The following is a 14,430-nucleotide window of genomic DNA, read 5'->3' as shown; positions in this document are numbered from 1 at the left end:
AGTCTTAAAGGTGCCACAGGACCCTCTGTTGCATTCTCTTCTTGTTTCTCTAAATGAGTGTTCATTCTTCCACCCGCAACTAGTTACCTAGTGGTTAGGAGCCCTAATCTGAGACGGGGTCCCCGGTGCTATTATCTGTATTTACCCTGGATAAGTTTTTCCCGCCATTGCTACCCGGGGGAGGGGAGAGCCTATGCAGATGGCCAAGCAGGCGGGAGGAGCGGACGCCAGCGGGCACCTCAGCGCGCCCAGCCACAGGGCGAGGCAGTGAGCGGCTCTGCAGCAGCGAGCGCAGCCGCGGGGAGGCGGGGCGATGGGAGCAGGGAGGCTCGCACAGGCGGCCCGGAGCTGCTTTACGGCGGGGTTGGGTACGCGTCCTCCCCGCCTCTTCCTGTTGTGAAGCCGGGTCCCATGGCCGCTGCCCTGCCTGCTCCCCGCTGGCTCCCGGCAGCAGCCGCCCTGCTCTGGGCGTGCTGCGGGTTGGCAGCTACTGATGGGATCCAGGTAGGGGAGCTCGGGGGAGCGCGTTGGGCTGCCCAGCACCGCCCCCGGCCCCATTGCGGGTGACTCGAGTGCCAGGCCCCTGCATTGACTCCACGCACGGGGGCGGCTGCTGTGCTGGGGAGGGATAAGCCCCTGCAGCCCCCACTGCAGCGTTGGGGGAGAGGCCATAACGCTGCCCACCCCTTTCTCTCCTCCGTGTGTGTAAAGTTCTGCCGAGCCCCAGCAGAGCTGCCTCCTGCTTTCCGTGAGGCTGGAGCTTCTGATTTATTCGAGATTCCCTATTTCTTGCTCTAAAATTCCTTTTAACCCTCTAGATACCTTGAGTTGCTCTCAACCCCTTCTAGCCCAAACACTGAAGGATAATCCCTGGTTGTCCTGTTTCTCAGTATTTGCTTTCTTCTCCTATACCTGGAAGTGCTCCTGGTTGACCAACTCTCACAGTATGAATACACAGACTTATGTAAATGTACACTTTAAGCTTATACAAGATGGGAATGATAACTGATTCTAAAGAACTAGGGGCACCAAATGAAATTAATAGGCAGGTTTAAAACAAACAAAAGGAAGTATTTCTTCACACAACGCACAATCAGCTTGTAGAACTCTGCCAGAGGATGCGGTGAAGGCCAAACCCTATAACAGGGTTCAGAAAGGAAGTAGATACATTCATGGCAGATAGGTCCATCAATGGCTATTAGCCTGACTGGGCAGGGATGGTGTCCTAGCCTCTGCCTGAATCTGGGAATGAGTGAGAGGGAGTGGATCACTTGATTACCTGTTCTGCTCATTCCCTCTGGGGCAGTCTGGCATTGGCCATTGTCTGAAGAAAGGATACTGGGCTAGATGGACCTTTGGAATGACCCAGTATGGCTGGTCTTATATGCACCATGTCTTGTTTAAACTGTGTAATAATTCTAAACAACTAATTCAGCTGCATCAAAATTAATTTTCAGATTTGTTCGCATGCACCAGTTCTCTTTGAATAGGGAATATAATATAGGGAAGTGGTGGTATTTTTTTTTTTTTTTTATCCTTTTGAGTTATTTGCCAGTTGGGGTTCTCAGTTTCCAGTAAACTGTTTTTGTTTGATTAAACAAACAGGAATAATATTGTTCACTTTTGTGATCAGTCCAGATATATTATGGTCAATTTGTGTATTGCATGTGAATTTTTCAGACCTTCATGTTTTTATAAACTGAAGGAGTTAATCAAATATTTTCCCTTGATCAGGAATCATTACAATTTTGCCTTTTTCATGTTTCAGTAATGATACCTTTTTACATATTGCTCACTGTAAATCCAGATATGATGTTTATAGTCTAATATGAATCCCATATTAACATTTTGATAAAGCAGAAAACTTCACTGTCAAATGATTTCTATAATGCACAGTTAACAAGATTAATAAAATGTGACAAAATAGTTAATGGAAATAAGATCAAGAATTTTAAATACACAAATTTTAGAACCTAATTAAGTTACCATTCAGAGCTTCAAAGAAGAGCTCTGTGTAGCTCAAAAGTTTGTCTCATTCAGCTACAGAAGTTCGTTCACGCACCTTGTCTCTCTAATATTCTGGGACCAACACAGCTACAACAACACTGCATAAAGCTATTTTCATTGTTTATTAATCATTGTACTTGTGCTTCTATGTTAGAATGTCCAACGTAATCTGATCTTTACTTTAAAACTGATTTAAATGTGTGGGGTCTTTTATTTTCCTATCTGGTATTCTTTAAGGGAGTGGGGACAGTGAAAGGAAAAACTTATCCAAGGCTCTTCACTTTAAGGAAGGATTGAGGGCTGAAATGCTTTAAGGAAGCATTTCATGTGTTCCTAGGGAGTGTTCTAAAACAGAACAATATGTTTGTGGGGGTATTTTAGAAATTAAATTAATAGCGCTACCACTCTATTCTTCCATTCACTTTAGCACAGGATAGATTTTGAATGCTTAAACCACCTTCCATATTTTTTTTTTTAGCCTGGATTCAGGTGATTTGTGGAGTCATTGTTTAACACCTGATTAGAGGCTTGTAAATGGAAAGGTTCTGGGATTTTAATCTTTCCCAGATATTGCCCTCTTAGACAGAGTGCAATGTTTCTTTTTCATTCCATTTCTCCCTATCCTAGTTTGCTGCCTCGCTCTTTTCATCACCACCACCACTCTGAAGTTCACTGGTTTTGTTTTCATTGCCAGCCAAGTGTTTCCTGATGTGATACCAAGCTTTCACATGGAGTTTGTGAGAGAACCAGATTACTTGTCTGATTTTTAAAAAAGAAAAGACAGAATAGCCCAAACAGAATATAGAATGCATCCTTTTCTCAGGCATCAGGAGGGGTATTATAAACCAGAAGAAGTCATGTTTTCTATTTAGCTGGTTTAAGGTTTTAATTCCACATGACATTAACATTTTCTATTTTGTAGAACCAACCAAAAAGAAAAAAGAAAAAGTGCTGTATTGTAGTTTTTTTTCCACACAAGTGTTCCAATATTTTTTGTCTCTTGCAGGACCAAGCAGAACAGCTTTTTAGAAGTGGGCATACAAATAACTGGGCAGTTTTGGTAAGCATTTTTATTCGATCTTCTTAAATAAAACCGTGATCCTGCAGTTGTTGCATGCTGGTGCCATGGCAGTCTGCCCATATGCAGCAAGTTGCAAGATCAAGACCTGGAAGTAAGTAACATGACTTTGAGTTATCCCTGCCAGTTTGCTATACTACATTACCATTATCTCTTCTGCATAACTTAATTACAAGCATCCAGAACATTAATGCACATTTGAAGTATTTATAAAATTAAAGTTCCAATTAGAATGAAAACAAATGATTATGCTGTATATTATTACAGTCATGTTGTTGTTTTTTAAACATTTGCTTGGTTAGAAAGGTACATCTTCCTAATTTTTTTGTTTGTTATAAAACTTGCTAACTTCTGACAACAAACTTTCTTCTTATTTTTTTATTCTAATCTCCTAAAATAATACTTAGGATAAGAACTACTAGTCTTAATTTTTTATCTGGGTAACTTCAGATCATATTACTCCATCAGTTTTTAATCATGCTTTCTGAGCATAATGACTAATGATCAGTTCTAAAATATTATGTGAGCAGTCAGACATGACACAGTGTTTTTTCTAAGTTTTAAAATTTAGCAAAATGAAAGAATTCAAGAAAAGACAAATAGATAATTAATTGAAATAATAGAGTAATCATTCTCTTATTCCCTAATGCACAAATTTAAAATTATTAACATTAAATACCTGTTTCTATTTCAATGTTAAAAGCAAGCAGAGAGTTAAAATAAATTTTATTTGGTCAGAGCAATACACAGATACAAACTGGTAATAATAAGGGAAGTAGAAAGTTCTTGGTGCTGAAGGTAAAAAGAGACCTGCTTTCTATCCCGGTCTTTGCCTCTGATTTCCTGTGTGACCCTGAGGAAGTTACTTGTGGCCAGACTGTATTCCTTGCTCTCCCAAATTGCCCAGAAATTTAGGTTCTGGCCTCATGCCATCTATGCCTCATTTTCTCCATTTATAAAATAGGGGTGATAATGCCACTTGTGAGGTATAAAATAAATGAATTAAAGTACTTGGAGGTTCACAAAAGAAAAATGCCATAGAAGTCGAGACTATTATTACTATTTTGTTATTATCTAAGTCTTTGTACTGTGCTTGTCACTGATAGCTATATAAACAAAACTCAAGAGCTTGTTATTCAAAAGCCTATTTAACAGTTTGCTCTCGCTCTCTCTATTTTGTCTAAGTAGAAAAGCAACTTAAAATCATCTCTTCGAAAGCTGCTCCTTTAATTGATCATCTCCTATCTCAAGTACTTCTTTTTAAAGATTTTTTTTAAGCTAAACATCTTGCCTTCTGGCTAATGTATTTTGTTAATCTGTACTTATTGCAGAATCTTATTCAATTGAGGCTGGGCAGTTTTTTCTATCTGATCATAGAATATTTTGAATATTGGGTTGGAAGAGACCTCAGGAGGTCATCTAGTCTAATCCCCTTCTCAAAGCAGGACCAACCCCAACTAAATCATTCCAGCCAAGGCTTTCTGAGAGCTGTTCTAGTAGCTTTAACCTAACAAATGTCTCTTGTGTTGGTCAGCCTTCCAAGGACACTTACTACTGTGCTAAATAGCAGCTACTCTTGAGCCTGGTTAGAAGCTACAGCCTTAGTTCATAGTTCAGAAAGGGCCTAGGGTCATAATTCAACAAAGCAGCTAAATGTGCTTAACTTTAAGTACGTTTGGTAAAATGTTGCATGACCTGGTCCTCTCTTGTGGGTTGGCACAAGCAGGCAAAGTCCTGAAACGGTGACACAGGCATGAGCTAGGTAGATAACAGAACATGTGTTTTATTACTGGAACAGGTTACAGAAGCAGCTCTCCTTCTGCTGGTGATGGTGTTGACACCCAAAACCCTGCGCTTTTCCTCAGGCAGGAAGGTCACCTTCCCCTCCCCTTCCTCTCAGTATTATGTCCTGAGGTTCTCCTCTGGGAGGAGCCACACCCTTTTGGGGCTGTTGTCTGATGTGTAATGCACACAGACCCAGACAGCATAGTAACTCTATTATAACACTAAAAGCTTTTAAGTGACTTAGGAGCCTAACTCACAGTCAAGGGAAGTTGTCTGCCTAACTCTATTAGGCCCCTTAAAAAGCCTCGCTTTAAAAACCAGGTAGGCAGGACAGGAATCTCCGAGGAAGGCAAGAGGTAGGGGTCTTATGATTCTCACTGAAAATTAAGTTGTTTAATTTTTCATGAGCCAGGTTCAGAGTAAAAAGGATACAAAGTAAAACTTTTAAACTGGTGTCTACATCTAGTCAACTTTTAAAAACGAATCGTAGGTACTATACCTGCCCCCAGATCGTCCCTGCTCCTTCTGTGTGGCTGTACAGTCCTGTTTTCTTCTATTTTAAAATGTCTTATCTTTCCTCTCCTGATCAAAAGAGCCAACAAAAAACAAAACAAACCTGGCTATAAAGGCAACGGGGAGTCTGGTGGCATGGCTCCATGCATCTGAAGAAGTGGGTTTTTACCCACGAAAGCTTATGCTCAAATAAATCTGTTAGTCTTTAAGGTGCCACCAGACTCATTGTTGTTTTTGTGGATACAGATTAACATGGCTACCCCTCTGATACTTGGCTATAAAGGGAAAACTGCTAGTGACTGTACAGAAAATGCTATGTGATGCACAGAGGAAGTATAGATTTTTTTTTCTAATCTGAGTTGTGTTAAATTTAGGTGTAAATTGTAAAAATGGTAAGTGAAATATCTTCAGACAGAAATTATTTTTTTAAAGTTTTAAGTCTGTGATTTATGATTTTTGTTTTAGTTCTCATGCCTCTGTTACAGAGGATTGCAAGAAACATGTTTGATTAAGGCTTGGTCTACACTAAACCCCCAAATCGAACTAAGGTACGCAACTTCAGCTACGTGAATAACGTAGCTGAAGTCGACGTACCTTAGTTCGAACTTACCGCCGTCCAGACCCGGCAGGCAGGCTCCCCCGTCGACTCCGCGTACTCCTCGCGGCGAGCAGGATTACCGGAGTCGACGGGGAGCACTTCTGAGTTCGATTTATCGTGTCCAGACTAGACACGATAAATTGAACCCAGAAGTTCGATTGCCTGCCGCCGAACCAGCGCGGTAAGTATAGACAAGCCCTTAGTAAGCTCACTTACAGGTTTTAATATTGCTCCATACATCTGAACGATTCTTTCCATCTATCATAGTATCTAGGCCTCGAGTATTCATATTTAGTCATTGTCTGTTTGAAGGCTCTGTAACGTATAATACAATTATTGCTTCTTAATCAGTTTCTGAAAGTTATTTCTGACACTCTTCTTGTAGTTACTTGCTTACTTCTATTTAAACAAATGGACACATTGGTTGGAAATGGGCCCCTATACTGGAATCTGAACATTCCTACATTGTTTGAGAGCCTGTAGTCAAACTCTATGGGTGGGGCCCAACTCTAATGTTGTTATAGTTGACTCCCTAAAAACCAGACATCCCCAGCAAAAGTTCCCTTCTCTCTACATGTGGACCTTGTATTCATTTGCTTACACTTTATTGCATCAGGTCAATCATAGAAATTTGAAATGGATAAAACATTAAATAATCTAGCTAATCCACTTGTCAGTGCTGGATTATTCCCTACAGTACTTTTTTTTTAGTACTTTATCCAGTTTTAAATGAAAGTTTTCTCCATGGCTCAATACGTTAACATTTATTTTCAAAATATGAAAAAGCTTTCTCTGCAGAGAAGGTGTGTATTACTTATGGCATTGATTTCTTGCAGTTGCTATGCACTGATTGCCGGGTGACAAGTTTTTTGGCATCTCAGCAATCAATATCCATTGATGCATATACTAATTCAGAATGCATTTCTTACATCTTCTAATATGCATTTATTTCTTTTTAACTCTTAAAGGTGTGTACATCTCGCTTCTGGTTTAACTACCGTCATGTGGCAAATACGCTTTCAGTTTACAGAAGCGTCAAGAGATTAGGCATTCCTGATAGGTAAGAGAATCTTGAAGAGCACAATTGTTTAAACTTGGATATTAAAGTAAAAGTTCAGTCTCATCTTCTGAAACAGGACTAAAATGCTGGTCTCTTCCTTTCATAAGCAAGTAAAAGGTAGAGAGCACAGACTTAATTACGTTAATTTACTGAAAATTGGAACGATATTATTGGAAAGGAAAATGAAAAAAATATGTACCATGATGCTTCCAAACAGAAACGGATATTTAGATGAAATGATGTGACACTCACCAATCACTAAATTGCACCGCTAATTAGTTTGGTGAATGCACAATGTGAGAAAATTGGTAAAATGTATTCAGAATTGATAGTGCAACTCTTGAACATGTACCTGTTACTGTATTGCAACTTCATGTCTAACATAACTAATGTCTTAATATGCCTTTTGATTAGAGAACACTTCATTTAATGAGCAAGACTAAATACAGTACGAGTACAGTGCTTCAGCTAAATCAAGGGCGCACAATTAGAATAAGGACCTCTAAATAACTGGTGTCTAACAAAGAAGCTCCAGCATGTCACAGGCTATATTAAAAAAAAAGACATTTTGACTGGGAGTTTCAAAGGAGCCAGGAGCCTTTTCTGCATGCACAAATTGTGCTGCTTTAACTACACCAGGATAGTGAAAAATGGCACAAACTGCATGGTGTGGATGCAATTATATCAGTATGAAGGTGTCGTATGGGAAGGGGAATAAATAATAAGGCATCTTTATTCTGGTATAACTGCATCCACACCAAGCTTGTACTGGTATAACTGTTTTGATAAATAGTTACCTTTGTACAAAAACTGTGCAGACCCATCCTAAGAGTGAGGTGCCCAAATACTGTTGGATGTCAGTAGGAACTAGGTACCTAACTCCTTTGGCAATTCCAGTCTCATTTTTATGTTATGTCAGAATGAAAAAACTAGGAGGATCTTTACCATGGCAGATGCTGAAAAAGAAGCAGTTGTTTCATCATGAAAAAGCCAATATCATATTAAGTTAATATCTCCCTATCTCATTAAAGTAATACCATGGTGAGACTATAATGCTGAGATCTATATTCCCGTTATAACGCTGACAACTGTAGTGTTCTCTAAGAGCTCAGCCCAGGGTATCACGGGAATTGCTAATGTGTGAGGTGTGGAGGGATGTCTTCAGTGGGTATTCAATAATGCCTTCTCATGCTTTTCGGCCTTGTTTTTGTTTTGAATTTTAACCTGCTGATTGCTCTGTGATCTGTGGGCTACTGTTAAAATGTTGAAAACTTAATCTTTCATTTGTGAGCATTCTTTTTTCACTCGACTTTCCAAATAGCAGCTCTCTCTGTTGAAAAATTGTGTTATGTTTTTATTTGCATTGTCTTCTGTCCAAAGTGTGTTTGTGTTAATAAGCTCAAATTAACCAAGGCTCACAGCATTGATGAGATCTATTGGGGACTTGACAATACACACTTCTTTGAGGTAGATAGGGAGCATTGAAAGATTGAGCAAAGCAGTCTTTCCTGTTTTGATTGGATTTACATGCAAGGGTCTTAAATTGTTTTGTTTTAAAAAGCTCTTACTTTATATTGGCTCCTACCAGAACTTTTGTTCCCAAAGGACAGTGAGGACCAGATCCCCAACTGGTGTAAGGTGCTGTAGCTCCAGATTTGACCCTATCTTATTAAACTACACAATCTGGATAAAATAACATGCATGCAATAACTGTGCTGGATGTGGTAGAATCAGGGCACTGACAAAAAAAATTGTGTTAGAAATGGCAAGATAACTAACAGGCATTAGCTGTCCTGCTGTAACAACTTAATTTATTTTCACGGGGGGGGGGTTGAGGTGGTGGGGTATAGCGCGGAGCTTGCCTGGCAACCTCATGGTAAAAATGGCTTGTGTCTTGTCTTTGCTTAGGATTTTACAGTGATATAACTATTGCGTGTTAGTAATCTCACTTTAAAAACAGCTTTGTGTCAGTAAAGACACAGCCTAAGTTTGGAGTTTTATTTGTGGTGTTGGGAAGAAGGTGCTATTGAACTGGGACCTTGCTTGAGTGCTGATATGTTGTCATTTGCCTCAAGTGTCCCTAATAAGAAGTCTGCTCAAGCTCTGTCCTGCCCCTGCGTGACCGTGCACAGTATGGGTTGGTGTGTAAGTTAGGGGTAAATCCATGCTCTTTATGCACTATTTCCAGGACTCAATCTTTCATGCCCTGCCTATTCACTGTGTAATTTTCCCCAGCTTATGGGTAGGATCCTGCTGTCACTTGAGTCAGTGACAAAACGCTCATTGACTTCTGTGGGTACAGGACTGATCACTAGACACACAACCTCATTGAAAGGAAAATAAGTTTCTGCTTGTCAAAACTACGGCAAGGGAGCTTGGGCTTAATTGCTTTGCTGTTTCTGTTTGGCAAGATGAAGGTCAAGACTACACTACAGACATCTGCCAGCACAGCTGACGTCAGGGGTGTGAAGAGGTCTGATCCTTAATCAACATAGCTGTAACATCAGAAGACTCTAGCATAGCTGCAGCTAGACCAACAGAGCTCAGCATTTTTAAAAGCATAGCTTGTTTTGCTCCCTGGAGATTTTAACTGCATTGATATAGCTGAGTCGACACTAGGAACACACTGGTGTATAGTACACTGGTATTCCTATACTGGTAAAGTGCTCTTAGTGTAGTCATAGACAAGAGCTAACCTGGCTTGAGTAAACAAGTATTTTCAGTATATCAGAGGAAGCCAACATTCTTAGTCACAGTTGGGAAAGGAAGAAAGAATCCCAGGTGTGTGACTGCCCACAGCCTGACTGTTTGAGAAACTTTTTTATACAGGCTGTCTGTTTGAGAATGTCTGATGCTGGATAGAGCTGTCTAGATGCCCTTAACTTCTTGCCATGTGCATGTCTGGTATTCAGTCTCACCTGTGCCTGTTTTAGTTTAAGTGCTGCATAGAACCTGACAGTGTTCTGACACTTGAGTCAGGACCGGCTCCAGGCACCAGCCTAGCAAGCAGGTGCCTGGGGCGGCCAATGAAGAGGGGGGCGGCACGTCCGGCGGTTCGGCGGCGGGGCTGTCACTCCCTCTCAGAGCAAAGGACCTACTGCTGAATTGCCACCGTAGAATGAAGCGGCGGTAGAGCTGCCGCCGCTTGAGATAGCAGCTTTTTTTTTCTGCGTGGGGCCGCAAAAACGCTAGAGCCGGCCCCGCTTGGAGTCAGTGCTCTAAGCTTGCAATGTTTATATATTTGGTTCCCAACAGAATGGTGGATAAGGTATTCTCCTTTTTGAGTGAGTGCTGAGGGGTGTTTAAGCTGCTGACTGAACTGATCTTGGAGGCATGGATTTCGCTCTCCTTGTGTTCCTTACTTCTCTTGTTTAATTTTTTTGTTTTTTGTTTGTTTTTTAATGTAGGTTTCTGTTTTCCTTTCAGGCTGCAACAGACCAGTGGACTGTTTAGTTTAAAAAAATTATTCCTTTTTTTAGTTTCAAATAATATTCAGAGAATTCCATACTTCATTTTGTGTAGGAGTGCGGATGTGTGTTCTCCTTGTGGAACATCTGAGGCCCTAAGTGAATTTCAGACATGATTATTGGTACAGACTGTGAGTGAATTTGCAATCCTGCATTGTGCTTTTCTACAATGTCATTGCACCCACAGTCTCCATTAAAACTCCGGTCTGTGGAAAGCAGCAGATCTCTTCCCTTTTTATTGTCTCACTTGGCAAAAGCTTTGTGATGGGAGAATAATTCTTGTTTTACTGTTGCCTTGTCCTCTCGCCTTCCTGTTGTTTCACCCAGTTGTCTTCTCATAAACCTAAAATGTCAGCTGTCTAGGTCAGGTTCTCTGTAGTTCTTGTTTGCCCAATGCCTACTACAATGGAGACCATGGTTGAGGATCCCAGACACTACTGTAATACATATAACACGGCAAAGAAGTACTGATTTGTTAAGCCCCCCTGAGAAGTAGAGGGGAAGAAACTGAAGTGAAATGGGATGAAAAAGCCCCAAAGGCAACAAGGGGCTAAGTGGAACCAAGCAGCTTTATGCTGTGCCTCTGCAGCTATTGCAGCTTTTACTGGAATAGTGTTTGATTCTCCTCCCTGCCTCCGGGGAAGTTACTGGCCAATGTTCTCACTCTGGTTGCAATGAGTCTGTCACTTAGGAGCTTCCTCTCTGTTTTATGTCACCTATTCCATGTTCTATAGCAGGAGCCACAGAAATTGTATTCAAAATGTATCAAAATGCAGGGTTTTAAGAATTATTTTTAGAAATAGAGAGTGACGAACAGCAATGCTGTATCTTAAAATCAAATTCATTAGGATCCTCCCTTGGTTTTTAAAAAATGATTATTGCCATCTGCAACCCAGCTGTGAATAATTTCAGTCTAGGGGTCTAAATAGCCAGATTTGTCATCCAACAATAGAAGATGTTAAGAAAATCTTGTTTGACTTCTTGGATCTTTAGATACTCCTGTTTCTTGACATGTAGCACAGCACTCCTATTTGTAGAAAGAAAATTGTTACAAAACATAAGAGCGGCTGTACTGGGTCAGACCAAAGATCCATCTAGCCCAGTATCCTATCTTCTGACAGTGGCCATTGCCAGGTGCCCCAGAGGGAATGAACAGAACAGATAATCATCAAGTGATCCATCCAGAATAAAACTAAGATTGCCTAAAAGATTGTTTCTAATGATTGTTCTAATCCAGGGGTCGGCAACCTTTCAGAAGTGATGTGCCGAGTCTTCATTTATTCATTCTAATTTAAGGTTTCGCGTGCCAGTAATACCTTTTAACGTTTTCAGAAGGTATCTTTCTATAAGTGTATAATATATAACTAAACTATTGTTGTATGTAAAGTAAATAAGGTTTTTAAAATGTTTTAAAAAGCTTCATTTAAAATTAAATTAAAATGCAGAGCCCTCCCGGACCGGTGGCTAGGACCCAGGTAGTGTGAGTGCCACTGAAAATCAGCTCGCGTGCCACAGGTTGCCTACCTCTGTTCTAATCAGTTTAGTGGCTGCAGTATGAAAAAGTTATTGTGATGGCAATAATCTAATTGGTTAAGTCAGACACATTTTCTGTTTACCAATTAAATTCCCAAATAACACTCTAAAATTACCACAGTGAATGCACAGATGCCAACATGGATACTAATGGATGACAGTGGTAGCAATTCCACTAACATTAATATGTAGTGGCACATTGTTTTTGTGTGTGTACGTGTTTCACATGTATTTTAAAATCACGCGCAGTGCATTAAATGTGCATGGTAACTTGATGTGCTTGTATATTTGAAATTGGTTTAATTTTTCTGGGGTGCTGCCCCCTGGCAGTACACCTCCCAGTCTTGGGGTCTCCCCGCCCAGGGGATCCCCCACCCCCTATACCCACCTTGCCTCAGTGTAAGGCTACTGCCAGTCACCAACTAGCCTCTGTTCCCTGGGGCAGACTGCAGTGTATGCCACTCATCACTGGCAAGGGGGGTTTGGACCTGCTGCCTTCCTCTACCATCCAGTACCTTTTTAGGCCTTAAACCAGGGCTTGCAGCCTGGGGAGTTGCCAGCCAGGAGCTCCCCTGGCTTTCCCCAGCCCTGCTTCACTCCTAGTACCCTTTCTGCTAAGCAGCCAGGCCCTGCTCCCTCTCAGACCAGAGAGAGCCTCTGAATTCCTGGCTGCCCTGACCTTTATAGGGCCAGCTGGGTCTGTTTGGGGCGTTTCCCAGCTGAGGCTGAGGCTGTTTCCCCAATCAGCCCAGCTTTTCTCCTCCCATAGCTCTCCTCCAGGGCTGTTTTAAACCCCTCAGGGCAGGAGCGGGTGTCCACCCTGCTACAGTATGTAATTATTCATTTTTGTCTGTCTTTCTGATGGAGCATCATGCTGTCTTCAAGAACATTGCACAAGGTGGTGGAGCTAATGGGTTCATAACAGCCTCAACTCAGAATTCCCTTGCTCTTGAGGCTGAGGCCTTGTGTACTTGCTGTTTTGTGCACTGATTTTTAACTAAATCTGTCATGTGCAAGGCCCACACTCTCTTTATACCAGTGCTGTTTAAAACCCACTTCTTCAAGGCCTGCGCGAAGACTTTATAATGGGGGATGGAAAAAACCCCAGTGAGCCATCTTCATCTTTTTTCCAGTGTGACCCACCTTCTGTTTGACTTTGAGTTTTTAAGCTCTTTGAGGCAGCAGCCATCCATTTTTGTGAAGTACTGTATAACGTTGAGCATGTTGTTAGTGCTAAACAAATAATACCGTTACTGTAACAAACAAAAAGCTTTATGTGGTAGTGTTGTGATGGTGACAGTTCCCTGGGGAAATAAGGTATTACTAAAGTAACTCTTATTTATACTCCAGGAAATTTTCTAAATGCTACAGACTCTTGTTTTAATAATGAGTAGAGCCCTGTGTGGATACAAAATTTGTATCTTCAGCCGATCTGCGATCAGCAAGCATAGTCCGCGGATATAAAGCGGATATCTGCAGATTTGCATGGCTCTCATAATGGGTCATGTTTGTTGGCTCCATTATTTGCAACTTTCATTTTGTTTATTGTATTAAAATAGAATATATGAAATTGTGTTGTTTTGTTTTTCCCAGTCACATTGTTCTGATGCTGGCAGATGATATGGCATGTAATCCCAGGAATCCCAAGCCAGCAACTGTGTTTAGTCACAAAAACATGGAGTTAAATGTTTACGGAGATGATGTGGAAGTGGACTATAGAAGCTATGAGGTAACAATGCTTTGTTTATCTAACCAGATTTTTCTGTAGTGTCATTTTAAAGCCTGATCCAAAGTCCATTGAAGTCAGTGGTAGCCTTTCCGTACTCTTCACTGGATTATGGATCAGGCCCTTATTCTCAATTGATATATATAATAAAAAGAACATTCTTACTGAATTTCAGATCTTGTTACAACTTTATATGTCTTTCTAACTAATTCGAATTTATTATTATACATTGTTATTGGCTATTGTAAAGAAAACATTCATTCCCATGACTGTTGTTGCTGCTGTTGTTATTATGAGTTGTGGTTAGGAGATTGTGAGGATCTCCGACTATATTAACAATATAAAAATGTTACTGGGTTTTCCATTTTGTTGAAGTAGTATAGATTGTATGATTGGTTAAACTCCTAACACTTTCATAAGCTTTGATGTTAAGCAGGTGTGTGTTTGCACATTGCAGGTTCAACATCTTTTCTTAAATATTTGTTTTTATTTTTTCCAAATAAAACATGTCTTTTCTGTAAGTAACCCATTTCTAACCACTTTATAACAGCTAGTAAAAGGAAATATCGGCAGCACTTTACCACGTTCTTGTTTTCAGAAAACACTTCTTGCTGCAAATTCTTTTTCTAAGTCTTTACTGGACTGACTTTAATTAGACTTCAG

The 14,430-nt window shown here is 40.6% G+C and overlaps 1 protein-coding gene across 1 annotated transcript in view; it reads left to right on the top strand.

Moving 5' to 3' along the window:
- The first annotated feature begins 263 nt into the window (after positions 1–263).
- The window catches only part of PIGK (phosphatidylinositol glycan anchor biosynthesis class K), a 114,567-nt gene continuing 100,400 nt past the window's right edge, over positions 264–14,430 (top strand). The window contains exons 1-4 of the mRNA XM_005302399.5: positions 264–504; positions 3,014–3,067; positions 6,950–7,041; positions 13,635–13,770. Coding sequence (XP_005302456.2) covers positions 412–504; positions 3,014–3,067; positions 6,950–7,041; positions 13,635–13,770 — 375 coding nt within the window. The 5' untranslated portion in view covers positions 264–411. The remainder of the gene's footprint in view (positions 505–3,013; positions 3,068–6,949; positions 7,042–13,634; positions 13,771–14,430) is intronic.

This window comes from Chrysemys picta, chromosome 8 (genome assembly GCF_011386835.1).
Source record: "Chrysemys picta bellii isolate R12L10 chromosome 8, ASM1138683v2, whole genome shotgun sequence".
Classification (NCBI taxonomy): Eukaryota; Metazoa; Chordata; order Testudines; family Emydidae; genus Chrysemys; species Chrysemys picta.
The sequence above is the reverse complement of the archived record's forward strand: the minus strand, read 5'-3'. Positions and strand labels throughout refer to the sequence as shown.